This window comes from Odocoileus virginianus, chromosome 7, assembly GCF_023699985.2.
Source record: "Odocoileus virginianus isolate 20LAN1187 ecotype Illinois chromosome 7, Ovbor_1.2, whole genome shotgun sequence".
Lineage (NCBI taxonomy): Eukaryota > Metazoa > Chordata > Mammalia > Artiodactyla > Cervidae > Odocoileus > Odocoileus virginianus.
This window is the reverse complement of record NC_069680.1, coordinates 43,712,675-43,739,239: the sequence shown is the minus strand read 5'-3', so window position 1 is coordinate 43,739,239 and position 26,565 is coordinate 43,712,675. Positions and strand designations below refer to the sequence as shown.

General features: G+C 42.5%; 1 protein-coding gene across 1 annotated transcript; it reads left to right on the top strand.

Moving 5' to 3' along the window:
• Positions 1–9,329: 9,329 nt before the first annotated feature.
• On the top strand, positions 9,330–26,209 carry ACTA2 (actin alpha 2, smooth muscle). Its single transcript, XM_020895826.2, has 9 exons — positions 9,330–9,435; positions 12,729–12,883; positions 14,260–14,388; positions 17,336–17,446; positions 19,451–19,535; positions 19,916–20,077; positions 21,769–21,960; positions 23,253–23,434; positions 25,918–26,209. Exons 2-9 carry the CDS (start codon positions 12,755–12,757, stop codon positions 26,059–26,061), a joined length of 1,134 nt encoding a protein of 377 aa, XP_020751485.1. The 5' UTR covers positions 9,330–9,435; positions 12,729–12,754; the 3' UTR covers positions 26,062–26,209.
• Positions 26,210–26,565: the final 356 nt, after the last annotated feature.

Here is a 26,565-nt window from a genome sequence, read left to right as displayed (position 1 = left end):
AGAGAAAAAGGATAAATGCATAAGGCAATCAGATATATTACCAGAAAAAGAGAATAAACTGGGTTCAGGGATGTGAAGCCTCATGGCTTCTGGACTAGTTGAAGTAATTCACAGAGATTCATCCTGCTTGTCTTTTATCGGCCTTAACAAGACACTACCCCTGGCAAGAAAGTTATGAAACCATTTGTTCTACGTTATATATTTATCTTTCATCTTGGAAAGTTTAAGAAGCAAGGGTTCTTAGGCTTCTTTTTGTTTGTTTGAAGGGTGCTAGGATGTGCTGTGTTTGCAGTTGGGTTCAGGCAACGTAGCTTGTAATCAACTGCATGTAAGAATGGAACTGCTGCGAAACATTCTATTGAAAATCACCAGAATTCAGTATTCCACTGTGTTCTCCCGTCAGTCCTTATAACAATTACAACATTCCCATTTTATACGTGAGAAAACTGAGATGCTCAGATGTTAGATGATTTGCCCAATGAGTCAAATTAGGTTGTTGGAAAAAAACTAGCCTTTGAATCCAACTTGATTCCAAAGCCCATATGTTTTCTCCTACTTTGTGAAACTTTTCATCACAGTGAGAATCTCAGTCTGATCCAGCTATCTCAAATTCCAATCAGGTTTTAAAGAAGCGGGAGTTCATCCGCCTGAAATTACCCTATAGGGACTCAATTTTGTTGAAAAAGGAAATGAATGCCTCAAATTCCAAACTTCAGCTTTTAGAATTCTTGAAGCATCCAAAGTTATCTCGTGGGGTCCTTCCTGTTCACTTTCTCTTCTGGGGGATAAAAGTATGTCTGATGCTAAAATGAGAGTGTTTGTATAAATTTGCAGCCGATCTTGGCACTCAGCCTGTGCTGCCTAGGCTTGGATAAGGCCACTTTGCTTTCTATGGGATCTTCCCACTTAAACCCCAGGACCATCTCATGGAACCCCACATTCCCGGGGCTTCCCATGACACTCCAGACAACAGCATTGAAGCATCTACTGCTACTCAGTTGAATTAATCCTCGTTTTGGTGACAACTCATAATATGCTCCCTTGATTGGCATTTTAGAGTTTTCAAAGTACTCTAGCAATTTAAGTGTTTCTATAAAATTTATCAGCTCAGGAACTTTGTGCAGTGGTTGAGCTGGTGTCATTGTCACTTTGCAAATGAGGAAACTGAGGTGAAAGTCATACCCACAGCCAGTGAATAATAAAGTGCCAGCTCTTGGGGCAAAATTTCAGTCACTGTATTTTCATAACTTACCTTCTACGAAAACTATCAACCTTTTCAGCCTATTACCTCATAGATGGCGTTGTAGACTTTTTAGAGTCCCTTGGACAGCAAGGACATCCAACCAGTCCATCCTAAAGGAAATCATTCCTGAATATTCATTGGAAGGACTGATCCTGAAGCTGAAACTTCAATACTTTGGCCACCTGATGTGAAGAACTGACTCATTTGAAAAGACCCTGATGCTGGGAAAGATTGCAGGCAGGAAGAGAAGGGGACAACAGAGGATGAGATGGTTGGATGGCATCACCGACTCAACAGACATGAGTTTGGGGGTTGGTCATGGACAGAGAGGCCTGGCATGCTGCAGTCCTTGGGGTCACAAAGACTCGGACACAACTGAGTGACTGAACTGAATTGAACTGAACCTCACAGATACCCTCAGGCCAGTTTATACTTTGTATTTTCAGACAATATTTCAATCAGAGATGAGTGGACATAAAAAGGACATTGAAATATATAGGCCCCCCCACTTATAGTTATGGATGACAAAACCAGGGCCACAGGGGTTAGTGAACCATACAAAGCCACACAGACAATTAGTGACAGAGCCTAAAATAGAACAAAGGTTCTGGTTCTTGCTCAATTGCCTTCCCCTGTCTGTGTCTGCTCTCTGAGGACACATGCCTGGGACCTGTCATCCCAAGAAAGATATTAATGTTAATAATGACCCAACCTACACTATTTTCCCATAACTTTGGAGAGTCACATCATCCCGCTACACTCTGCTCTAGTGCTTCTAGGTAGCTCTTGTTTAAATGCACATCTTCAGGCTCTGCCCTAGAGAATCTGGCTCAAGTAAACCCCAGAAATGTACATTTTGAGAAACTAACAAGTAATTCCAATGGCTAAGGCTCTATAAGTTTAAGCCATGCTTTAAGAAAGAAACTGTTCTAACTCAGTATTTCCTAGGACTGGAATGGGAAATGCACTGATTAACTACATTTAAGGGTCAACTTTTGTAAAGTTGTCCCAGAACCCAGTTATCATGCGATCAATAATCGGTTAGCAGCAAGTCAACCCAAACCAGTGGCATATCATAAAACAAAGACTCCTCTAAGGAACCTGATGTTCCTTTAGTAAAAGTTTCCTCTGGTCAGCAATCTTGGGAAAATCTGTCCCTTGCAGAAGTGCAAAGAGAAGCCTGATGGCTACCCCTGCCTGCCTTGCCAAGTGACCTGGACTATGGTCCAGCTTGCTTGGCCCAGGGCTCTCTTCTGGGCATTGGTTTTCAGCAGTGGAAGGATACTGATAGAGCTAGTGGGCCTGACCTCCTAAGGCTGAGATACTAGACAGCCACACTGTTTAAGGAAAAGAGGGCAATGCTAGCATGTTTTCATAACCCTGAAATGTGCTAAAGAAAGCCTAAAGCCTGAGCGCTTCCTTATCATATGCATCTTATCTGTTCTTTTCTTAAAATACATTAGGAAATTTTTCTGAAAATAACAATGTCTGAGATGGTCACTGCAGCTCTTTTAAGGCTTGAGGAAAGTAGGAAGTTGCTTAACTGCATTCCTGAGTTCCCACTCTGTGCCCTCCGGGAATAACCAAACCACAGCCTGCATGTAAAAGTTTGCAACCTAATGCTGAGTGCAGGGCACACATGAGAAAATGTAAGAGCTTTTAACAAGGAAATGTTATAACCCACTCAACTTTCTCCTTGGTGTAGCAGCTTTGTTACTAGTTCAAGGCTTCCATTAGGGAAAAAATGAGTTTCTGAATTTCCTTTTACACCATTAGCTCTCTCAACAGTTCATGTGCCAGAATTCTTGCTAATGGTTCCATCTTCAGCTTGCCTTCCTCATATCGTTTCTCTGAAGTCAGCAACTTTCATAAAGGTGCTTCCTTTTTCCTCCTTCCGGAGAAGAAACATGGTTGCTTCTCACCTGTTTTATGTTTACCGCATACTTAGGATAACTTTGGGAATGTCTCGTTCCTCTGAGAAAACAACTGACCTAATCCTTTGTTTTAACCTCAGATCCAAAATCTTACAGACCTGAGTTTGAATCCTAAACCCATCATGCAGTAATTGTGTGACCTTGGGTGAGTTACTTAAACTCAGTTGCAGTCCCTAATTTAAGGAATGGATATATTAAAAGTACAATTGATGCTTGATATATGCAAATAGCTTAATAAATGTTTGTTGCTGTTGTTAATACTGCTGTGACTCTGAAGTGCCCTTTACTGCTCATGTGCCATGTGACCCTCTTCACATGGCCTTTTACACCCTAGGATTCTGGGCTCCCCCTTGACACTATTCCTCGAGTTGACACGGCTGATAGTTTCTCCTCTTTAGCTGATCCCTCAGTGGTGTGTATGACTCCAGTCCAAAGCACTGTATATATAGTCTCCTTTGTATGGCTTTTTTCTCCTCCAACATGCTGGATTCCAATTCCAAAACACTCCATGGTGGTAATATCAACAATTCTATATTTATCCACTGTTTTGTGTCCAGAGGATCTGAGACTTGGTTTCTAGACTAAATAAGTGACTATCAGTCTCCACGGAAATCCAGCAAAGCCATCCATTCACCATGTCGTACACATTCAGACAATCAGCAAGTCATCAAGTTGGAAGAAAACCCAGGACATCATGTGATTCTGCCCTTCGGACCAGTGATTCCCAAGTTTCGGTATGGGTAGGGATTTTTCGGGATCCTATCAAACTTAGATTTTATACTGGATAAGATTTAGGTAGGTTCTCTGCCCTCAAGAAGATGAAGGGTAGCTCCCCGTTATTTAAGTCTGGGCTGTGCACAGTGACTTCATTCCAAACAGTACAGTGGGGAAGGGACTGGGAGAAGAAAAATTTTACAATGCAGAAATCTGACAAGCCTCAACCAGGAGATTGAGATTAATATCAACCATAGTAAGTCAACTTGGTAGCATGTACTTTGACAAGAAGCAATGAAAATGGCAGTATTTTACCTCTGGGCCCTTCCTCCCCAAAACTTATAATCTCCTAGTCTAGTCATGAGAAAATCATCCAATAATTCCCAACTGAGGGGTATTTTACAAAATACCTAACCAGTATTGCTCAAAACTGTCAAGGTCTTTAAAAATAGGAAAGCCTAACAAATTGTCACAGCCAAGAGGAACTTAAAGAACTAAATGTTATGTGATGTCCTGGGTGGGACTCTGGAACAAAAAAAAGAGGCATTAGGTAAAAACTAAGGAAATCTCAATAAAGTATGTGTGAGAGTTGCTCAGTTGTGATCACCTCAGGGTGCAGGTCGGGGGTCGGGGGGAGGCTTATTGGGGATTAGTGACCTAGCTGAGTCGAGGAGGGTGAGTGGAACATGACAGAAGAAGAATTGGATTTGGAGGAGGAATTGGAGAGGTAAATGGGGAAAGACTGTTCCAGGCAGAGGAACAGCAAGAGCAAAAGTCCTAACATGTGAGCTAGTCTGATTTGTTAGTGGGAAAGTCCAGGATTATTATGGCAATGTGGGAGCATAGTAGTTCTGAGCAGGAGTAGATAATGTGGAAGATACAGGCAAAATCTAAGTGCTATTTAAAAAGGGACAATATATAGTGTCTTTCTCCTCCAGAAATTCACCTCAGCTAGTGGAAGTCTCTACTCTTTATGATTAAATCTAATTTCCCAAGCTATCTTTTGGTGATAGTGAGAATATTAAAAGCTGTTCTGCCTCCCAAATCTAACAGGGTGCTCTTCTGCAATCTAATATACATTTTACAAATAAAATAAAGCACTTGAATACATCTTGAAATACATTACACATTCTAGACAGCCTGAAAAGCTTAAAGAAGTGAACAAGCTAATTCTGCTTTTCCAGTTGGCTTTTATGGCATTGAGGACAGATAGTTTTATGGTTTTCTGATCCCTTTCTTAGTACAGGACTTGTGCATTATCTCTTAAATGTCTATTAGATGTTAGTAAGTATATCTAATGTCAACACTATTGGTGGAAATATTTTTTTAACAGAAAAACTGTTACAAATGCCTTGATGTGCAATAGGAGATGCATCTGTGTGTGACTGGATAAACTATATGGTGTGCAGAATAATGGCCTCCCAACACATCTGCATCCTAATCCCCTAAACTTGTGAATCTGCAGATGTGATTAAGTTAATCTTATTAAAATATGAAGATTATCCTGAGTTATCCACCAGGGTCCGATGTAATCACAAGGGTCCTTCTTAGAAGGAGGCAGGATGGTCAGAGTCAGAAAGACAGATTTGAAGATGCTACAGAACTGGCTTTGAAGATGGAGGAAGGGGCCATAAATCAAGGAATGCAGTAGCCTCTAGAAACTGGAAGAGACAAGTAAACACGTTCTCCCTCAGAGCTTCCAGAAGAAAGATTATTATCTTGATTTTAATCCAGTGAAACCTGGACTTCTGACCTGAAGAGCTATAATAAAATAAAGTTTTGCTGTTTGTAGAAATTTTGTTTTAATTTGGTAAAGCAGAAACAGGAAACTAACACTCTGTCGCATTCTACTGGTTAGGAGTTTATGGAGAGAGTAACATGAAAACACACACTCCCATATGTAAAACAGATATCCAGTAGGAATCTGCTCTGTGACTCAGGGAACTCAAACCGGGGCTTTGCAATAGCCTAGAAGTGTGGGATGGGGAGGGAGGTGGCAGAAGGGAGGTTCAAGAGGGAGGGTACATATGTATCTCTATGGTTGATTCATGTTGATGTTTAGCAGGAACCAATACAATATTGTAAAGCAATTATCTTTCAATTAAAAATAAAGAATTAAAAAAAAAAAGAGTTTAAGTCCGCATTTTTTTTTTTTTTTTTTTGGCCTGAGAAAGTATCTCACCTCTAGATCTAAATTTCCCTCATAGGACACTGGATAATAATAATAATAATAATAACTAATGATTCCACAGTGTTCTCTATGGGCAAGGCAGCATTCCAGGCACTTCTCATTTATAAACTCTTTGCATCTCACTACCACCTTGTGATAAGATATGATTATTAACCCTATTTTTCATAGAAGAAATCTAAGGGGCAGAGAGACGACACAGAGCTGATAGTGGCTCTAGAACTTAAACTCTGAATCAAAATCCCTTCTGTATTGCTCTAAAATTTTTTGCACAAAGACAACGCCTGAGGGTTGATTTTCACAGCATCCCCTCCTTATGCTGCAGGTTTTTTTATCTCACATTTAGTGTGCCGAGTGTCTTCTCTTATAGGAAATTCCTTTGAATCTCTCAGATTTTTTAAATAAGTGAGAACACTGTGAAAATAAATACCATCTTCTCAGTATTAGCATATCCCCAGAATATCAGCCTTTACCTTCCCATGTACCTGTGTGCATGCTCAATTGCTTCAATCCTGTCTGGCTCTTTGTGACTATGGACTGTAGCCTGCCAGACTCCTCTGTCTATAGGGATTGTCCAGGCAAGAATACTGGAGTGGGTTACCATGTCCTCCTCCAGCAGATCTTCCCAACGCAGGGATCGGACTCATGGCTCCTGTATCTCCTGCACTGCAAGCAGATTCTTTACCCACTGAGCCACCTGGGAAGCCCTTACCTTCCCATAGTAGGAATCAAATCAAATTTGCCATAACATTTTTGATTTTGCTCAAACAAGGAACAGAACAGAGTCGGGCACACCTGTGCAAATGTGGTTAGAATGGCCATTGTGCCAGCGTGGGCTGGATGAGTGTGTTTGCTTGGGCTCCTAGGAGGACTCAAGATTTGGTTCTGAGAATTCCAGAACTCAAAGAAATCCAAGAATGAGAGATAGAAAAGATAGCCTGCTCTCACTGAGTCTTCTCAGAAAAATGAATTCTATGAACGGAACAAAATAGCTAATGAGCGTGATGAGTCTAGAGAAAACAATTTCAACAAATATTCAACAGCAGCAGAAAATCATTTTCTTTGCCAGACATCCATCTTCTGTTACTGTGTGCCAGCATGGACACAGTCAATTGAAATCTATGTGGTATTGGAGATAAAGGTTAATCAAGAAAGCGTTAGGCAATTATTGAACCCTCACTGCTTACTTGGCTCTGGACTAGGCCCCAAAGAGGATTAAAATTGCCCCAGCTCTCAAGGAATTGACAGTAAATCATCATTGGATTATGTTACCAAGATGGGGTGTGCTGTTTATAGAATAACACATCTGGAGATGATTCTCGACTCTGCTTATAGCCTGGAATTTATTTTATAGTTTTCCTGAACAGCAACCAAGTCATCAGACACTACTGTTTTCCTAATTGCTCTGTAGCTCCTTGGATACATGGCTGAAAGCCCCAGAAAAGATCTGGCCACTTGACTGGGGATTTCTCTGTACACACATCCGCACTCACCCAGTACTGCTTTCTCTCACTGAGGAGGCTTGGATGGGGTAAACCGCAGTCCCAGACAATGAGACCATTTAATTGCTGAGTCAAAAATTTATTTTCAGTTACAGGTGCTCCCTCATTAGTGTTATAAATTTGAAAAAAGCAGGAAAGAAGAAAGAAAGGAAAGAAGGAAGGAAGGCAAACTTGTAAGAAAAACTAAACCTTGAGTCATCATCTTGTAAGTCTGTTTATGTCATTATAGTCTGATTGCTATCAGGTCTGTGAATATACACTACTAGAATCAAGGGGGAAAATGAAGAATCATAAAAGTGAACATCAAAACTTATTTTCAGTTTTTAATAAACATTCACTTCATAAAGCTATCACAGACACTGCTTGAGACAGAAGTCAGAGGAGGGAGGGTCCTACTGCTACTCAAATTGCCCTCCCAATGAGGAAAATATGAAATTTTTGCTTCACATACTCCCTGTGATTAAAAAAAACCCAAAACACTGGATATCCCCAATGCCCGATTTTATGTTGTATTGCATAATCTTCAAGTTTGAACATTCAGACAATTGTATTCTCTGGTTGCCAAAAACTAGACACAGTTGACAGTTGCTTGAAAATACAGAGAAATCTGTATTTTAGTTATTTTATTTAGTCTTAAACTACAGAAAATTACATAATAGTCAATAGTGCAATTTCTCAAAGATTAATGTGAGTTTCTGTCTGTACCATAAATCAATTAAGTCAGATAGAGTAACATGAGTGAAGAGCTGGCCACAGCTATAAAACAGACGTTCACCTTGGGATTTTTCTCATGCGTCAGCAGAAATGCTTATGGTATCCATAAAAAAATATTTCTATCATGAATTTAGTCAGCACCCTGGCTTGGTGGAGGGGAGTAGGAAAACGTAAAACCATTGAAGTTATCCATTGCCACCTGGGAATGAGTGCTTAAGACCAGATGTGTGTTCATTCACTACCTTCCTTGGAGGAATGCCTGGGTCACCCCATCTGTCACCTATCAGTGGGTCATCGGGGCAAGAGGAGGCTCTTGAATTGCATGAGAGCTGCCCCTTAAACACACGCTTTGCTCTTGGACTGCCTCTGTGACAGGGGCCTGCATGGACTCTGCTGGACGACCCTCATCATGCTGCTCCATGGGTCAGGACCAAATAGCAGATACCGCTAATGAACAAGGGACCAAAATGGTTAAGGCTGTGCTGACTTCCAAGCGCCTCCCTGAAACACGGGCCCTCAAGCCTGTCTCCATTGCAATTCCTGCCTTCATTAATACCGCCCACAGACTCGACTCACAAACCCAGTGCTGATGACCACAAAGTCCTCACGCCCTCCCCACACTTCTGAACCACTGAAGCATCTGTTTCTCCATCACAGGCCCCATTTGTGGGAGAACTTTTTAAAGTCTCTACTCCTCAGAGGCTGCTTCTTTCTGTGCTCAGTTCATGAGGAAATGCCCCGAAACGCTAGCCTGACAGCCGGTTGGCATCTCCTGAGGAATGTGTGAACCGTGCCGGCATATGCCCCCTGAGGCTTGCTCAGTCTCTCCGGGCATTTCAGCAGTTGTTCTGAAGGCTGGGGTGTTTATCTCCCACAGGCAGCTCAGCTGCCTCCCGTTTCATGAGCAGAGCAGTGGAATGCGGTGGAAGAGACCCAGGCCTCCGGCCACCCAGATTAGAGAGTTTTGTGCTGAGGTCCCTATATGGTTGTGTTAGACTCCACAGAGGGCTTGAGTCTGTCTTTGTTCCTTGTTTGGGAAGCCAGTGGGAGGGGAACAGGCCAAGGGGCTATATAACCCTCCAGCCTTCAGCTTTCCAGAACACCACCCAGAGCGGAGAAGCCCAGCTGAGCACTTTCAGGGTAAGTGGCACCGGCCCAGAGATGTGGCTTAGATTCCAGCAGCTCTGACATTTCCCAGTATAATCAGATGTCATCTATGGAGATTTTAGCCAGACTCACACACTCAGAAATGTTTGAATGAAGATTGTACTACTAACATGATTGTAACCTTTAGCTATAATTATCTAATCTCAAAAACAAAGCTAAGATGCAGCCTGTGTGGGGGAGGAAGGGGAGAGGAAGATGGAATGAAATCTATGAGTGTCACCTGCAAAATTTGTTTATACTAAACCAGCAGCCCCGGTCTTGCAGTGTATTTCAGAGGTGCAGTCTAGCTGTCTGCAGTCAGCTTTGATGTATATTTAGATCCTGGAAACTCCAGTATCTGCTTGTGGTTCAGATTTGGTATGGGGATTTTTCACTGGACTGTACATTTGGTGCAACTACGGTGTCTGACAGTGGATTTTAGAACTGAACAGAGGTTAGTTGCCTAGCCTTTGATATTGGCTCTTTGTGTATTTGCATCTGGGTTCCTCTGGCTCTCATTGGTGGTGTCTTCTATGGGAAAGTCTCTTGAGTGTAACCGTGAGCTTGCAGTTCAGGGTATATGCGTCTCCCTTGGTTGGTTTGCAGCAGAGCATAGCAGGAACCCAACTGAATCTTGGTGAATAAAGAGGGAGGGAGCCTGCATGCAACTGACAGCTGTTTGCATGTCAGCCTATGGGATGGTTTGCATTTCTCAACCAGGCGGGACCACGGAGCCAGCCTCACCACCCCAGGCTGATCGTCACTGTGAATCAGGGTTTGGCAGCTCCGGCACCGACTGGGGTTTTCACGCTAAGATTTTTCCTTCCATTTTGTGATTCATGACTAAATATGGTTTGTGTTTCAAGACCGTGGAGCTGGGAACTGCAGTGTTCCCCTCCCACTAACTCCTCATTTTTGGCACGAGATGCACTCCAGTCAGTTGGAGCAAACCCCCCTGACCTGGGTGCCGTTCCAAGAACAGACATTCTAGTGGGTTTTACCTAATTAGGAAATGCTTTGCTCCAAACCTAGCTGCTCATCAGGTTAGATAAGAGTTGTAAACCATTAAGCCAGCTTCTTTCTGGGGCATACAGATTTCTCTAATGACAGTGCTTGGTTTAGAGATTTAAAAATTCTTCCTAGACATCTTTTTTTTTTCGGTCAAATAAAAGCACATTTACTAAATTTTGAGATTTTCTTTTTCCTGCATATTGAGCGTCCAATCTATTTTTTTCTGCAGTGCATTCTAACACTCCCCCAAACCTTTCTCGCCCAAGGAAAGGGTTACTAAAGACGTGTATTCCTGGTGTCCACACCATCACATTTTCAAAGTCTTCTAATTCTGAATATTTCATCCTGTTTTCAGCTCTTCTTTTGATTTGGAAGCTCTGCTTAGCACATCCAGAGAGGGTACAGATCTGGTGCTGGCCACTTCTGACACTTGCCTAAGACTGCTTCTTCTGTGTCGTCTCCCTAAATTTCTCACCTCTCTTCTTACTTCTTGATCTGCTAGGAAGGAAGCCAAGTCACATGACTGCCAAACACACTTCAGTGTCTGGAAAGGGAAGGGAAGGGTGGGAAAGGAAAGAGTCAGCCACTTATAAGTTACATTTTCTATTTTTACAAGTAGAATCTACAAGTTGAAGGTCTCTGTCCTAAGCCTGGAAGTAGTGTGGAAAGGAAGCCAAGATTAAAAATAAAAAGATCTGGATAATGATAATAATCACACAATAATTATAATTTAAATTAATAATTTAAAAATAGTATTTACTGAGAATTCATAATGTATATGCCACTATCAGTTATTTTAAATGCTTTAAAATATCTAATCCCCAAAAGACTCTATGTACTACACATGGATTTTATTGTTCTTTCATAGATGGATAAAGAGACTGATTCAGAGATATTAAATAACTTACTAAATCACATAGCTTCTAAATGGCGAAACCCACACTCAAATCCAGGCAGTGAGACTCCAGAGTCCAAGACCATAATCATCGGGTGCTGTAATCTCTGCTGTCCCAGCTTTACCAATTTTGAGATCTGGACAAGTCACTTCAACTCCTTGAGTCTTGATTTCCTTGTCTGTCAGTTGGCAATTATAGTACATGTCCTGGATTTTAAGTTATGTCCTCTCAGGTGAGGTTCATGTTTTTTGGTAAATCACTTCCCCTGAGTTTTCTCATTTGTAGAAATGAGGGTATTAAACAAAAATGTTCTCCAATAAGCCTTCAATTTCCTAAATATTTAAGTTGTTCCTTTTGCTCCAAACTTCCAAATTTTGTCATGGGATTCAAGCTTAAATGTGGGATATTTAAAATACTGTTTTCTTACGGAAAGAATATATGCTCAATTTACTTAGAAAATATTACAGAAGCCAGGGTTTCATGTAAAACACCTAGAATATCCACTTCAAAAATAATCCCCATCAACATCTTGGTAAATATGATTAATCTTTTTCTAGTGCATAACAATACATTTTAAATAGGATCATACAATGCATACCTCTAGCCTAGTATTACATAAGAATGACCTGTAACTTATCCTTTTATTTATGTTTCTGAAGGACAATAGAACATTCTACTGCATGATATGTAATTTTTTGGACTCACTCTACCTTGTTGGACTTAGAGGTTAGCAGTGATTTTTATTAATGGAATGACTGTGACCCTTAAAATTTTAAGCACCTCCATAAGACATTTTGGTTGGTTCCTCAGGGCTTTAATTTTACCCTTGTGTAAAATTAAAGTCCCCACGATCCAAAAGAGAATATTCTTTTAAACATTTTTTTACATGAAACGTTTCAGTATTTCCAAAATTTCACATGCTGCTCATTCCTCAACATCTACTTTTTTGGAAAAAAAATTTAAGTTATAGCATATCTAGAAAAATATGAGTATATGGGTGTATACAGACAGCAAATTCTAGGTACTTCATTAACAAATGAAGGGTGACTTGTCCCTGCGAGATCAGATCTCATGGACTGACATTCCATCTGTGCTCTGAAGTAGTTCATTCCTTCACTTGCTTAGTCAATCTTTAAAGTGCTCACGGGCACACGTGATGTTCCTGTGCAGGAGACCTAGTTTATGAATGAAGTCTGAGTTTAAGATTACAGTCTAACGAAAGTGCCGTGAGATAAACGGTGTGTTAGATAAGAATCAGCAGGGGGCGCTCTAGGAGTACAGAGGAGGAGTCTCAACTCGCGCTGGAAGGTGGGAGTGGTCAGGTAAGTTCCAAGATTGCTGGATCACACCTGCCCTTGGCTTCCTCCCTGATCCCTTTAGGACCCTGTGAAGCAGCTCCAGCCGAGATGTGCGAGGAGGAGGACAGCACCGCCCTGGTGTGTGACAATGGCTCTGGGCTCTGTAAGGCCGGCTTTGCGGGGGATGATGCTCCCAGGGCTGTTTTCCCATCCATCGTGGGACGTCCTCGACATCAGGTGAGCAAAATTCTCTCTGAAGCAGAGAGAAACAAAGCCACATAGATTTGGTCCCTCTATGTCTCTGTGTCCATGGGAATTCATAGATTGTTGCTCTCTGCCCAGAAATTATGTAACTTTGTTAGAAATGTACCTCTGATGACTGATGTCCAGAGATAAGTGCCAATTTCATATACATTGTTGACAGATTACCTGGTGGGAGACTTTTTTTTTTTCCCATAAATACAGAAAGTCTGACTTTTTTTCCCCATAAATCCTTTTTATCTAAATGTAACCATGGTCATCAGCATCAGAAATATTTATGGGTTATCTGATGTATTCCATAGCTACTCTATGTAAAGAAACTACAGTAAAAGATCAGGTTGCTCATTCTCAAAGAACCTAATGTGAAATGAAAGTAAGCATTGTTACCTAATGTAATTTTACACCTGTTAGGTGTCAACGAAATACATGTGGATAGACATATGGTAATTGTATATAACATTATATAGAAAGAAAATATAGATGGCAGCCACTGGGTAAAAGGTGAGAGCTTCATCCCAGAAATTCTCCTTTCACATCAGAAATGTATTTTGCACACTGAGCCTATCTGATTGATAGTTAGGCTTTTGATTTGGCATCAGTTCACAAGAAGACATAATAGAAGCCTTCCCCAGTGAAAGAACTCTGTCTCTTTGTTAAACTTTTACAACCAAGATATTTTGCAAAAATCACTTCTTAAGGAATTATAGGAGCTCCACCTGTTTTGCAATTCTGTCACTCCAATGCAATTTTAAATTTAGTCATGAGGATTCTTTTTTTCTAAAGAGTCACATTAATGACTAAAAAAATGCATTCCACTAGTTTAGGCAGATAGTGTAATATTGATCAGTATGATTTTATCTATTAGAAACTGAGTGGTCATTTGTAGAAATAATGCTTTTGCTTATAATGGTTAGATATGCTCATGAGTAGGTGACAATTCCAAACATACAGTCTAAAGGATTCATGAGAGGCAAAATGCCATTTAACTAATGTGTAAATTTTGTATATCCATTCAACAAATAATGATGGAGTGCCAGATACAGGCCAGGAAATTTGTCATAGTGGCAAACAAGACAGATACCATCTTTGTCCTAAGAGAGCTCATGAAGGAACACAAAAGATAAATGACAAAGTCGCCTTACCCTCAAGGTTCTCAGCTATTTGTAGGCCTGTTCAGGCCTGTTTCAAATCACCTAAGGGATGTTTCCTAAGAGCTCTGTAACAGTAGGATCAGCAGGTCATGGCTGATACTGGAAGGACTTTCATTGCAATGATTTAACCCTTTGTGTCTGGACAGTAGTCAGTTCACAAGTTCTGAGAGAGGCTGACTTGTCATGTGTTGAACTTTTTAGGGGGTGATGGTGGGAATGGGACAGAAAGACAGCTACGTGGGCGATGAAGCACAGAGCAAAAGAGGAATCCTGACCCTGAAGTACCCGATAGAGCACGGCATCATCACCAACTGGGATGACATGGAGAAGGTACTGCGAGAGGCCTGAGTAGTGCCTGCGGCCCGGGTCTCGAACGTCTGGCTGCTGCTGGGGAAGAGAACAGGCTCACTCTGCCTGGTTGTGCTTTTACTTGTTGGTGTTCCTTCTAGATCATTACTAACTGAATTTTAAAAATTCTGAACTTTATTTATTTATTTTAAAAAGCAAATTTCTTGACTAAGAGAGTTTATAAACCAATTAGAGGCAGATGGGCTTCCCAGATGGCGCTAGTGGTGAAGAATCTGCCTGCCAGTGCAGGAGATGCAAGAGATTTGGGTTCATTCCCTGGGTGGGGAAGATCCCCTGGAGGAGGAAATGGCAACCCACTCCAGTATTCTTGCCTGGAGAATCTCACAGACAGAGAAACCTGGTGGGCTACAGTCCATGGGGTTGAAGAGAGTCGGACACAACTGAGTGACTAAACACAGCAGAGAGGGAGCTAGCTCTAAAAATGAGCACAGTAGTCCTTTGACAGTAGTGGGAATTATAGTCTATTGCTCAGACAACTGGCTTGCCTCCATGGACAAGCACTGTATGGGCTGCAAACAGGAGAACAAGGGATGGAAGAGCTGGGAAGAGCCTTCAGCCACTGCTTCTGAAAGTTTTTCATTAATTTACCCTGAACATTAAAAAAAAGCTAGTTTTTTTTTTTTTTTTTTTTTTTGGCTTTTAGTTTTCTCTGTAGAAAAGGGGCTGTGACATTGTAGATTTGGTACATTCCTAAAATGTCTCTCAACATAGGAAGCACAAGCAACCAACACAAATTTTTAAATAAACAGTTCAAAAAGCTATCTCCCTGAGTTGCATTAAGTTGAAGTCTTTCTCTCCCAGACCCATATAGAAGAGCTAATGAGAAGCATTAAATCCGAGGGTTTTGATGTTTGCTCTCAAGCATCATGGAAACAAAGTGATCAAAGAAAAGGCAGAAGAAATAATGAGAAAGTGACTTATAATTTTTAAATGCAGCAAATATGTTAGAACCAGAAAATTTGGACTTTTATGTATCTGTCAGCTCCACACACACAGACGCACACATACTCTCTCTCACGATTTTAAAAGAAACTAGTGTTGCTAGAATTTATCAGTGATAATGCTGAAACCTCTGCTGCTCTACAGAAAAATGTGTTTCATTATGTTTGCTGAGTCTAAGAGTCTGGATTTGGTTAAGACTGCAGTAGGCACTGAGGAGGAGATAATAATAGTGATGAGAAAATTTGCTTTTAAGACTTTCTCCATGGAGCTGGCAGCATCACAGAAGGGCTACACCTGGAGAAAAACAAATGAAGCATGCTGTCATTTCTAAAATGTAAAGTGTCTTCTGGAGAGAGAGAGAGAAGAAGAGAGACAGCGTGGGGAGAGATAGAGATTGGTTGGTTTCTAACGATGTTTTAGAGTATTGGCAGCACTTCTTTTCTTTCTTTCTTTTTTTTTTTGATTTCCTGAGCACTGTGCCGCTTTTACTCCATCAAAGGAATAGAACTTTCAGGAGTTTCATTTCCTTTCTAGAAACCGCAAATTCAAAACCAAAGAAACTGCAACAAGATAAAGAATCTTTAAAGTCAATCTAGCTTTTGTTAATGTACAGACTTTCACTAGCAGTTCTTGTTTTTATTTTGTTTTAATTCTGAATGAATTTAATATTTCAGGCACTAGCTGAGAATTTGGGGGCTTTTAAAAATAATTAATCAACTGAACTCTTTTCACAATGGTTTGTTCTTTATGGCATCCAGGGTTAAAAAGGATGCTTACAGAGAATTCTACTCAATATTCTACAATAACCTATATGGGAAAAGAGTTTGAAAAAAAAAATATATATATGTATAACTGAATCACTTATCTATACACCTGAAACTAACACAATATTGTAAATTGATTATACTCCAATATAAAATAAAAATTAAATTACAAAAAGAAACAGCTCAAAAAATAAAAATAAAGAGCATGCTTAACCATGAAGCAAACACAAGCATGTTCAAAGTACATCATGCTAGAAACAGGCACTGGCTTTTTGGGGAAACACCTGAAGGCCAAGGTCTGTCCATGAATGAAAGGTCCAGTGTGTGCCAGGCAAGGTAAGCTTCTTTCAACCCTGGGGAGCAAAGAGAGGAATGAAGGGGTGGAAAAATTCCCTTAAATATTAAAAGTAACCATTAGGTTTTCAGATCTGCTTCATTCATCCATTCACATATTCATTCATTTGTCCTTTTACTTGCTACACTAAGTCATTTGCCCTTGAATACTGATTAAAGTGGAGGCTTCCCTGTGGCTCAGCAGGAAAGCTCCTGCCTGCAAAGCAGGAGACACAAGGGACATGGGTTTGATCCCTGACTCAGGCAGGTCCCCTGGAGGAGGAAATGGAAACCCACTCCAGTATTCTTGCCAGGAAAATCCTGTGGATAGAGGAGCCTCATGGGCTACAGTCCACAGGCTTGCAAAGGGTTGGACATGACTTAGTGAGCACCAGTGGGTAAAGAAGATATAGTTGAATAATGGCAACATTTGCTCTGGGCCAGGCACTGGGCTAAATAGTAACTCTAGGGTTCCCTGATTTAAGTCTCACAAAGACATGAATTATTTTTATACTCCCCATGGACAGATGGTTGCCGAGAAGGGTTAAAATTTGCCTACACTCATATTACCAAGAAGTGCTTAAGCTGGGATTTGAACCCAGGTTTCACTGCAGAGCCTATGTCCTTAACCACTACCCTACCCCGCCTCGTAGACCTGGGTTTGGGTTTTCGCTCATCCACTTACGAGGTGTGAATTCTCAGGTAAGTTCCCTGTAGTCTTTAAGCCTGAGTCTCTGCACGTGTGAAAGCGTGGACACATACTGAGCACTTGTGTTTGGGCCTGGTTTCACGCGCTCACTCTGGTCCCTTCCTGAGGACGGCCGTGCCCCTGCCGCGTCTCACGGTCGTGCTTTTCCTCGGCCCCCTAGATCTGGCACCACTCTTTCTACAATGAGCTTCGTGTTGCACCTGAAGAGCATCCAACCCTGCTCACCGAGGCACCCCTGAACCCCAAGGCCAACCGGGAGAAAATGACCCAGGTAAATACCACTCTGGGACCCAGCGCTTTGGGGCTTGGAGGAAGTCCTTGAAGGGGGTTGTACAGAATAGCAGATAAAAGGCCCACCCAACAGTCCGCTCACAGGCTGACAACTTTCCTGGATTCCCAAGGCCACAGGCATCAGACATCCTTACAGGAATGGCCCCTTGACTCCAAGAGCAATAGGAAATTTTCCAGATTTAACTGAAAAGGCCACATGTTTAGGTTTAAAACGTCTAATGAGAAGTCACTTCAAAATGCAGGATAACATACAATGGGGAATTTTGGTCCTAGAGTCAGATCTCAGTTTGAAAATTCGATCTGTCACTTATCAGCTGTGTGACTTTAAAAGAGCCACTTAATTTTCATAGACTCAGTTTCCTTGTCCATATATTGAGAATAATATTAGTACTATTATTTTTCAAGTGATTTGACGATTAACGAGACGAATGCTAAATGTGTTTCATGGTACCTGGTATGATAAACACTAAACAGGTATTTATTATTATCTTTATTGTGACTTTCTGAAGCTCAGAGATTTTGGAACAGGAGACCATCTATTCCATCATCCAGACAAAGTTTCCAGTTTGGATGAGCAGCTTAATAAATACACCTAGTGTCAACTTCATGCTTGTTATGGTTAAGCAGTGGGCTAAGAATTTTGTACAGATTGTCTCTTTAAATCTTAACTTAAAGCATGAGCTATTATTATCCTAATAATATAAATGAAGGCTTCCCTGGTGGCTCAGTTGGTAAAGAATCTTGCCAGCAATTCAGGAGACCCAAGTTCTATTCCTGGGTTAGGAAGATCCCCTGGGGAAGGAAATAGTAACCCACTCCAGTATACTTGCCTGGAAAATCCCATGGACAAAGGAGCCTGGTGGGCTATACTCCATGGGGTTGTAAGAGTCAGACTTAGCAACTAAACCACTGCCAATATAAATGAAGAATTTGAGACTCAAGTACATTAGGTGATGGTCCCAAGGTCACACAGCTAGAAGTGTCAGAGCTTGAAGTTGGCCCACAATCTTTTGACCTCAGAGAATAATAAACATAAATACTGCAGAGCCTTTTTCTTGGAAGAGCTCTGGATGGCTCATCAACACACTAGCAGCTGTTCTCTGCAGGGGAACAGCTGAGTGTCTGGAAAGGACTTATGACCCAAGAGATGCTGTTTCTTAAGGGAGCTTTTTTCCCAGTGAATGGTAGGAATGAATAGGTGGGAATTATGTCTGTCTAGCAAACTATGCTAGATGTTCACTCTGGTTAAATAGACCAGAGAGGGTTTTGCAGATGGAGATACAGAGGCCTATGGCATCTCTGTGGGCATACATTTCTAACACGTGACCTGGAAGGGCTCTGGTGCTAACTATGCTCTGGGTGGCATGAACTGCCACATCAACATTCATATTTGGTTCTCTGTTACCATCAGGCAGTCCTTTTCTTCAGCAATCAGCACTCCTTCACTGCCACTAGAATGGCCTCAGACTCTAGGGCTGACATTGACCCAGCAACTACAGAAAAAAGTTGAACAGATTAAATGGAATTTCAGACAGACCACAGAATGGGGTTCATCTCAACCAGTCTGAGCTTCAGTGGTTTAGGCTCGGTGCTTTCACTGTTCAGGGCCTGGGTTCGATCCCTGGTTGGGGAACAAAGATCCCGCAGGCCGCCCACATTAGTCAGTTGTTAGTTTGGTGAATTCTCCAGGTCACGTTCAAGTCAGGGCCAGGACCAGAAACTAGAGCCTCCTTATACCTGGCTGGTCATGTGTGCACACCGTCCCTCCCACCCCCCATGACACCAGGTCACGGTATGGTATTCTCGCCATTCACACTTTCCTTTCTCCTCGACCAGTAACCAAGGCTTCTCTGACCTCCTTGGCCTTAGTTTCCTCTACCCAGAACCAGGCCGGCCCATCTGCAGGCATCGGCAAGATGCTCTCTTGTGCATTCTTGGTGATACTGGCAGGATCATTAACTCATCTCTTTGGCTTGCTTTGCAGATTATGTTTGAGACTTTCAATGTCCCAGCCATGTATGTGGCTATTCAGGCGGTGCTGTCCCTCTATGCCTCTGGACGTACAACTGGTAGGTGGCCGGGCAGGGTGAAAGCCCTGGTTGGGTACACCATCAGTTACAGGACTGAATGGTTTATGAACACGTGTGTCGTGATGGACTGGGGGTTATTTAGAATTGACAGAGTTAATTCCCGCCCCTTGAGGGCTTCTTCTCACCTTTAAAAATAAGCCCTTTAACTTGTATTTCCAGGAGGACTTCTATTGTTTCCCTCTTCCTGTTCTTTTTTTTTCTTCCCTTTCTTTTCCTAGCCCTGCCTCAACTCTCTTTTCCTATCAAATGCCTTCCTTCCTTTCAAATGAAAGGCTTAGAAATTCCCCTTCTACTAGACCAGTAAGTGATCATACACCAGTTCTCCTGGTTGACTTTTATCCTGCACAACTGTCCCCCAGGCATTGTGCTGGACTCTGGAGACGGTGTCACCCACAACGTGCCCATCTATGAGGGCTACGCCCTGCCCCACGCCATCATGCGTCTGGACCTGGCTGGCCGAGATCTCACCGACTACCTCATGAAGATCCTGACCGAGCGAGGCTATTCCTTCGTGACCACCGGTGAGGCCTGAGGGACAGAAAGGGAGGGGGCACGGGGCGGGGTGTTCTTCCCTGACGTGGTGACTATCCGAGGAAACTATGGGAGGGAGACCTGACTCTAATGCCCAGGGCAAAGCTCGGAGTATTTTGCTATGTGTAATTGCAAAACGATTACACCATTTCCTGGAGAAGAACAGTTTTAACCATCAGGTATTATGAGCTAGTCAGAGTTGCAGTATTTGAACATTTTTTAATCCCTTCCATTCACACATAGAGACTGAAAATAAGGGAGGAATTGGGAGATTGAGATCAACATATACACACTACTGATCCTGTGTGGAAAGTAGATAGCTAATGAGAACCTGCTCTATAGCACAGGGAACTCTACCTGATACTCCACCGTGACCTGAATAGGAAGGAAATCCAAAGAAAAAGAGGGGATTATATGTGTACGTATAGCAGAAACACTTTGTGCTGTGCAGTGGAAACTAGTACAACATTGTAAAGCAACTATATTCCAAAAAAATTAATTTATAAAGAGCCTGAAAATAGTGTGGCATGGTGATTGGCAGTCTTTGGAGACATCTTGACAGGGCTCGGGTCCCAGTTCTGCCACTCACTGGCTGTGCGACCTTGGACTAGATCCCCACGTCCACTAAGCCATAGGCCCTCCATCTGTAAAATGGGAGTGATCATTGACTCTTTCTCACAAGGATGCCGGGAGTAGTAAATGAGATCATGCACGTGGAATTCCCGGTCCTGAGGAAGCATGAGATACTTGTTAGGGATTAGTAATACCAACCCAGCAGACAACGGCATGTTTGTCTTCTGACTAAACTAGCAGCCTTGGTCTCTCTCTAGGAGAGGCAGAGGCAGACAGTACTAGAGACATCAGGACGACTTCAGTGCCCTGGCTGCCTGCCCTTCCCTCACCAATTTGCTCTTGTCCAAATGTTCAGGTTTCTGGACCTGCCCAAGACTTATCCTAGACTCTAAATTTGAGCCCTGATGATTTAAAAATCTCCTTCTGGGATAGAGAGTTGAATGAATTCTGACCCTTCTCTGCCCACTCTGAGGAATTCCAAGATGCCTCCAAAAAGTTCCCAGGGGCCTGGATAAAACCAATAGTTTAGAACTTCAGAGGACAGGAGTCGGAAAGAAGTGCCCCACTTCTTCCATGCACCACTGGGACCTTCTCTACTGGGACTGGTCCTGGGCCTCTTTCTGGAAGGAGATGAGATTTCCAAGGACTTGAGTTGGAATCCACCTGTGTCAGACAACATGGGTCTTCAGAGCTTTTTAAAACTGTAGGTGCTTCTAAGGGACTGTTTTGGCATGAATCTTCCTGGTCAACTGAAAATAATAAACTGTTGTATAGCACGTATAACAGAAAGTCATTAATTTATCATGCAAAAAAGTTAACATCCAAAAGGATTCCTGCTCTTTGTCTGTCGCTAGCCAGCTCATTTTCATCCTGTCATGCACTGTCCGGACATTACCTGCTTAGAAGTTTCTCTGTGTGAAGCACTTTGCTGGGAACAGAAGTGGTTCCCTAGTGGACCTAAAATTTAATTGTCCTCATGGATTTGGGGTTGCAGAATAGAATATACACTTTCAGGGAGAAACCTGTATTGTAAGACAGTAGGGCAGGTGGATATTTACCATCTGTGCAAATCTCAAGGTTGGCCACCATATTTCTATCTCATTGACAGCTGAGCGTGAGATTGTCCGGGACATCAAGGAGAAACTGTGCTACGTAGCCCTGGACTTTGAGAATGAGATGGCCACCGCTGCATCCTCCTCCTCCCTCGAGAAGAGCTATGAGCTGCCTGATGGGCAGGTGATCACCATCGGGAATGAGCGTTTCCGCTGCCCCGAGACCCTGTTCCAGCCCTCATTCATCGGTAGGCAGCACACCCAGGGAGAGCCTGCTCCTCTCCTTCCACCAGCCGGTCTCAGCCCCCAGCACCCTTCTGCGTGTGGCAACATGTGGCAGGGGCCAAAAAGCCAAGGGCGCCTCTGAGCCAGGGCAAGGGAAAGAATGTCACGTTTTTAAAGTGAGAAGACATCAAGAAGCCATGAAAGGAGTTTTCTTCTTAAGAAAACATCATCTAGGTTGTAGTCTAGCTGAAGCATTCTTGGTGTATGGTTTATGGTGAAAGAATCAGATACCGTCCATGCTTAGGAGACAGCGGAGCCACCGGAAGGATGGGTTGAATGCTGAGTCTGGAAATAACAGGGGAAAAGAAAAATGGAAATGTCCATTCCTACATTAGCATTGACCTTGGGAGACAGGTTAGCATAGTTGTTTATAGAGAGGTGAGCCTGGGTGTGAATCTTAGTTCTCCTTTCATAATTTTGCCTCCTGGAGCCTCATCTGTAAAATGTCCTCATTTGTAAAATGTGTCCTCATCTTTAAAATGAGATGTGTGTGGGGGTGGGATCACTAAGTGCCCTCAATGCTGATTAGATATTCAGTTCAGTTCAGTTCAGTTGCTCAGTCGTGTCCGACTCTTTGCAACCACATGGACCGTAGCACGCCAGGCCTCCCTTTCCATCACCAACTCCCGGAGTTTACCCAGACTCATATTGGCAGTAATCAATTACTAAGCATGATTAGTATTATATCATAAAACTATAAAAGATGAAGAGCCATCTGGAGGTTCTTTTCAAAAGACCCATGTCAGAAATTAACAAGAAATTAAGACAAAAAAATATTATCAAGATTGAAGCAAAACGAGGCTTTGTCCAAATAAAGTGAAACATATTTTGAATGTTCCAGCACCATTTAGCTTTGAGGGGTGAGAACAAGACAGCAGTCAAGGAGAGATTTAGCAGTTCTGAGCAACAGCTGTGGCATTAGCTCAGCCTAGGACCTTCTCAAGGCTTTGGGAATTTGAAGGCTTTGCTTTTTATTTGAATCACTTATAGTAGTGAGTCTATTAAGGCTTAGGACTGTGATATTGTAGCCTCTCACCCTTCCAGAGATGCCGAAGCAGGGCTTCCTCCCTAGACAAATGGTAGGAGGCCATGGGGCATTTCAAGGGTCTTTCAGTCCTGAGATGGGGGCTCCTAGACCACTGTGCCTGCCAAGCTGTGGCTCAGTGTAAGATCATCCAGTTGCTCATATTGTCTTCCATGTCAGCCTGGGTTTTCTTTATCACCCAAGGACAACAACCTGTGTCTCTTTTTCCAGGGATGGAGTCTGCTGGCATCCACGAGACCACATACAACAGCATCATGAAGTGTGATATTGATATCAGGAAGGACCTCTATGCTAACAACGTCCTCTCTGGGGGTACCACCATGTACCCCGGCATTGCTGACCGCATGCAGAAAGAGATCACGGCCCTGGCCCCCAGCACCATGAAGATCAAGGTAAAGTTCTGTGATAGATCCTTATATGCTGCTGCCAATGCCAAGCTTATAACCAGAAGTGAAGGATTCTTCAGAGGCTACATCTTGATTGCATACACTTATGAGTCTTAGAGCTAGGCAGTGGGTAAAAGTCCTCAAGTATTATACTTTTAAGGGCCTAAGTCAGTTCCATTCATAGAGGAGTTGAATTATCTTGTACAAAGTTTCATCAATACTTATCCATGTCAGTCAGCTACTTTCAGCGGATGCAGGAAAAGGTCATTAGTCACTCATGTTCCCATATCTCATTGAAATACACAATACATTTGTTTTTCCTCATCATGAAAGTAGTGCATCTCATGTATAGAACATTATAAACATTACAGATGAGCCAGACCTTTCTAAACAGGTATAAATTCTGTTTAGAATTCAGTAGTATACTCTTCTTTCAGTACTAAATGTGATTCCATCTCAGCAGCCAGGAATTGGAACTTTATCTTCATCTCTCTTTCTGATGCACCTTTTGAAACAAGTGCTCCAAAGTGCAGCATGACCCCAGGATGGCCAAACTCACTCCCAGAGCCAGCAGGACCCCTACATTGTGTGCATTTTGAGTCAGTCAGAGGAACTCAGATTAAAAGGCTATCGTTCTTTGGAGGCAAGCTAACATGTGGCTGGTGACTTCGCAAAGGCTACTGTTACTCTGAAATCAGGAGGCCAGGCTGGGACCCTCTGATCCATGTCCCAGGGAGCAGGAGAAAGGGCACTCGGGGTGCAGTTCACACACAGGAGAGGCATTCAGACAAGTTCTCTGTTATTTGCACTCCCATCTCTTTTTTTATGGAAAGAGTCTGCAGCTAACATAACAGGGTGTGCTAGACTGAAGCACACTCTCTCTCCACATCATAGGCGAGGAAGGACTGTGGAGTGAGAGGCTGTTTTCGGAGGATGTGTGTTTCTCGGATGATAGACACTCAGCCAGAGTTGGGTAGTTTCTAGTTCTCCAATCTTGGAGTTTTTAATAGAAATAAGAGCAAGATTTTGAGCTCCAGTGTGGTGAGAGCAAACCATTGAAAACCTGGGACAGTAAGATGATTACATTATGGGAAATTGAAACTGAATGGGGTTGGGGGTGGTCTGTAGGGATTCTGTACTGTCTGTACCACTTGTATGTAAATCTAGAAGTATCTAAAACTGAAAGGTTATTTCCAAAACAAAACAGAAAGAAAAAACACCTGGGAGAGGTCCAGGTTTGCATATTGGGTCTGACATGTGTGTGTCATGTGTGTGTGTGTGACCAAGGTCAATTACTTAAACCTCACTCAGTCTGTTTCCTCATTTAGAATATGGGACGGATTCAGTACTTACTCTTCAAAGTGGTTATGAAGATTAAATGAGATAGTACATGTAAAATGCTGGGCAAATTGGTTGGCAGATAAGTGCTCAGTAAATATCAGCTACTTGTATTAAAAATAAATGTTCAACCAGAGCTCAAGGAATAAAGAGAAATTAAACCTTTTCACCACAGTTTCAGAAATATCTTATCTATTGGCCAAGTGTCAATATTTATTTCTACCTAATAGGGTATCCAAATCTGATGTGGAATTTAGACTTACTCAACTCTAGCTCTTTTTAGACCGAGAGAGCAGAGGTCAAAGTAGACGTACCCTTGTTATGTACCTAAACCATTCATTGATTTAAGAAACATCAACATGTCCTTGCGTGCCAGGCCCGTTCATGCAGGTAGGGCCAGCCAATGCAAGCTTAGCTGAGACCTATCCCAGGGGCATCTTCATCCCAGCAATGGACCCCTCAGTGTTAAACAGTGCATCTTGGTAGACTTAATCAGGTCTTACAGTAAGTTCCTTTATGGTCAGAAATTCTGACCCAGTTAAAATTCCCCTTGAAGTTGCTGGTGTTTGTGTCCACAGAGTGTATGTGTTGCGCTGAGCTCTGAAGAACAGCTGATAGGAATCAGGGACAATGTCAGGGCTTATGTGGAGGTTGTGTAGAATTGGGGGCCAGCTTTCCGTTTGCCTGATGGTAGACTGAATGAAGCTGAAGTGTCAGAAGTTTTGGAGTAGATTGTTTAAGAGCAGTCCCCAACCATTTTGGCATCAGGGACCGGTTTCGTGGAAGACAATTTTTTCCACGGACTGGGGGTCAGGGGATGGTTTCGGGATGATTCAAGTGCATTTCATTTATTGTGTGCTTTATTTCTGCTGTTATTACATTAGCTCCACCTCAGATCATCAGGCATTAGATCCCGAGGGTTAGTGACCCCTGGTATAAAAGGAAGCCGGGAAACCAAAGGTGCTCATTGAGGAATCTCTAAATCCACAACTATTCACACCCCATGGGTTAGGGTTCGATTTCAGCATCTAAGAGCCAAGACTGTCCCCAAGGCCCATGAAAGTTCAGCCCGGGCCACAAATCCTGACCATGCTGGAATCCCCAATCCCCCTCCTAGTGCACTAACGGCCCTTTCTCATTCTGACCAACAGATCATCGCCCCTCCCGAGCGCAAATACTCTGTCTGGATTGGCGGCTCCATCCTGGCCTCCCTGTCCACCTTCCAGCAGATGTGGATCAGCAAACAGGAGTACGATGAGGCCGGGCCATCCATCGTCCACCGCAAATGTTTCTAAGACACTGCCCTGCTCTCTGTCTGTCTCTATACACACTGTGAACGTTCTGTGGAATAATGCCTTCAATTCTTTTCCAAATCATTCCTAGCCCAATCTCTGACTCGTTACCTATGTGTTTTTTAATAAATCTGAGATGTGTTACCTGTAATCTGTAGCCTTGGCTTCGGATCAGCATCAGGCTGATCACGTGGTTTTTGTTAGCTGGACCTCACCTGTTATGGAGTGGCTCCCTCTAGTGGTGCATCTGGGGACGCGACAACCAGGGTGTGTAAGTTTCCCAGGGAAGACTACAATTACATTAAGGTGGGAAGTGCCAACTAATGCTGTACCTGGGGAAAATCTGAAGATACACAGGAGATAAACATAAACATGGATTAAAGTGTATCAATAGGACAGTGCATACTGACTTCAAAACCTGCTGAATCATTATATAACTTTGCTCTCTATAACCGCCTGATAGCCTGTGTACACACACATATATATATTATACATATATATGACTTT

Bases quoted from the DNA above. Each gene is read 5' to 3' on its own strand.
- ACTA2 (XM_020895826.2), top strand. From the start codon at position 12,755: ATGTGCGAGGAGGAGGACAGCACCGCCCTGGTGTGTGACAATGGCTCT. The intron at 17,447-19,450 runs GTAAATACCACT...CTTGCTTTGCAG, and splicing joins ACCGGGAGAAAATGACCCAG to ATTATGTTTGAGACTTTCAA. The intron at 21,961-23,252 runs GTAGGCAGCACA...CTCTTTTTCCAG, and splicing joins GTTCCAGCCCTCATTCATCG to GGATGGAGTCTGCTGGCATC.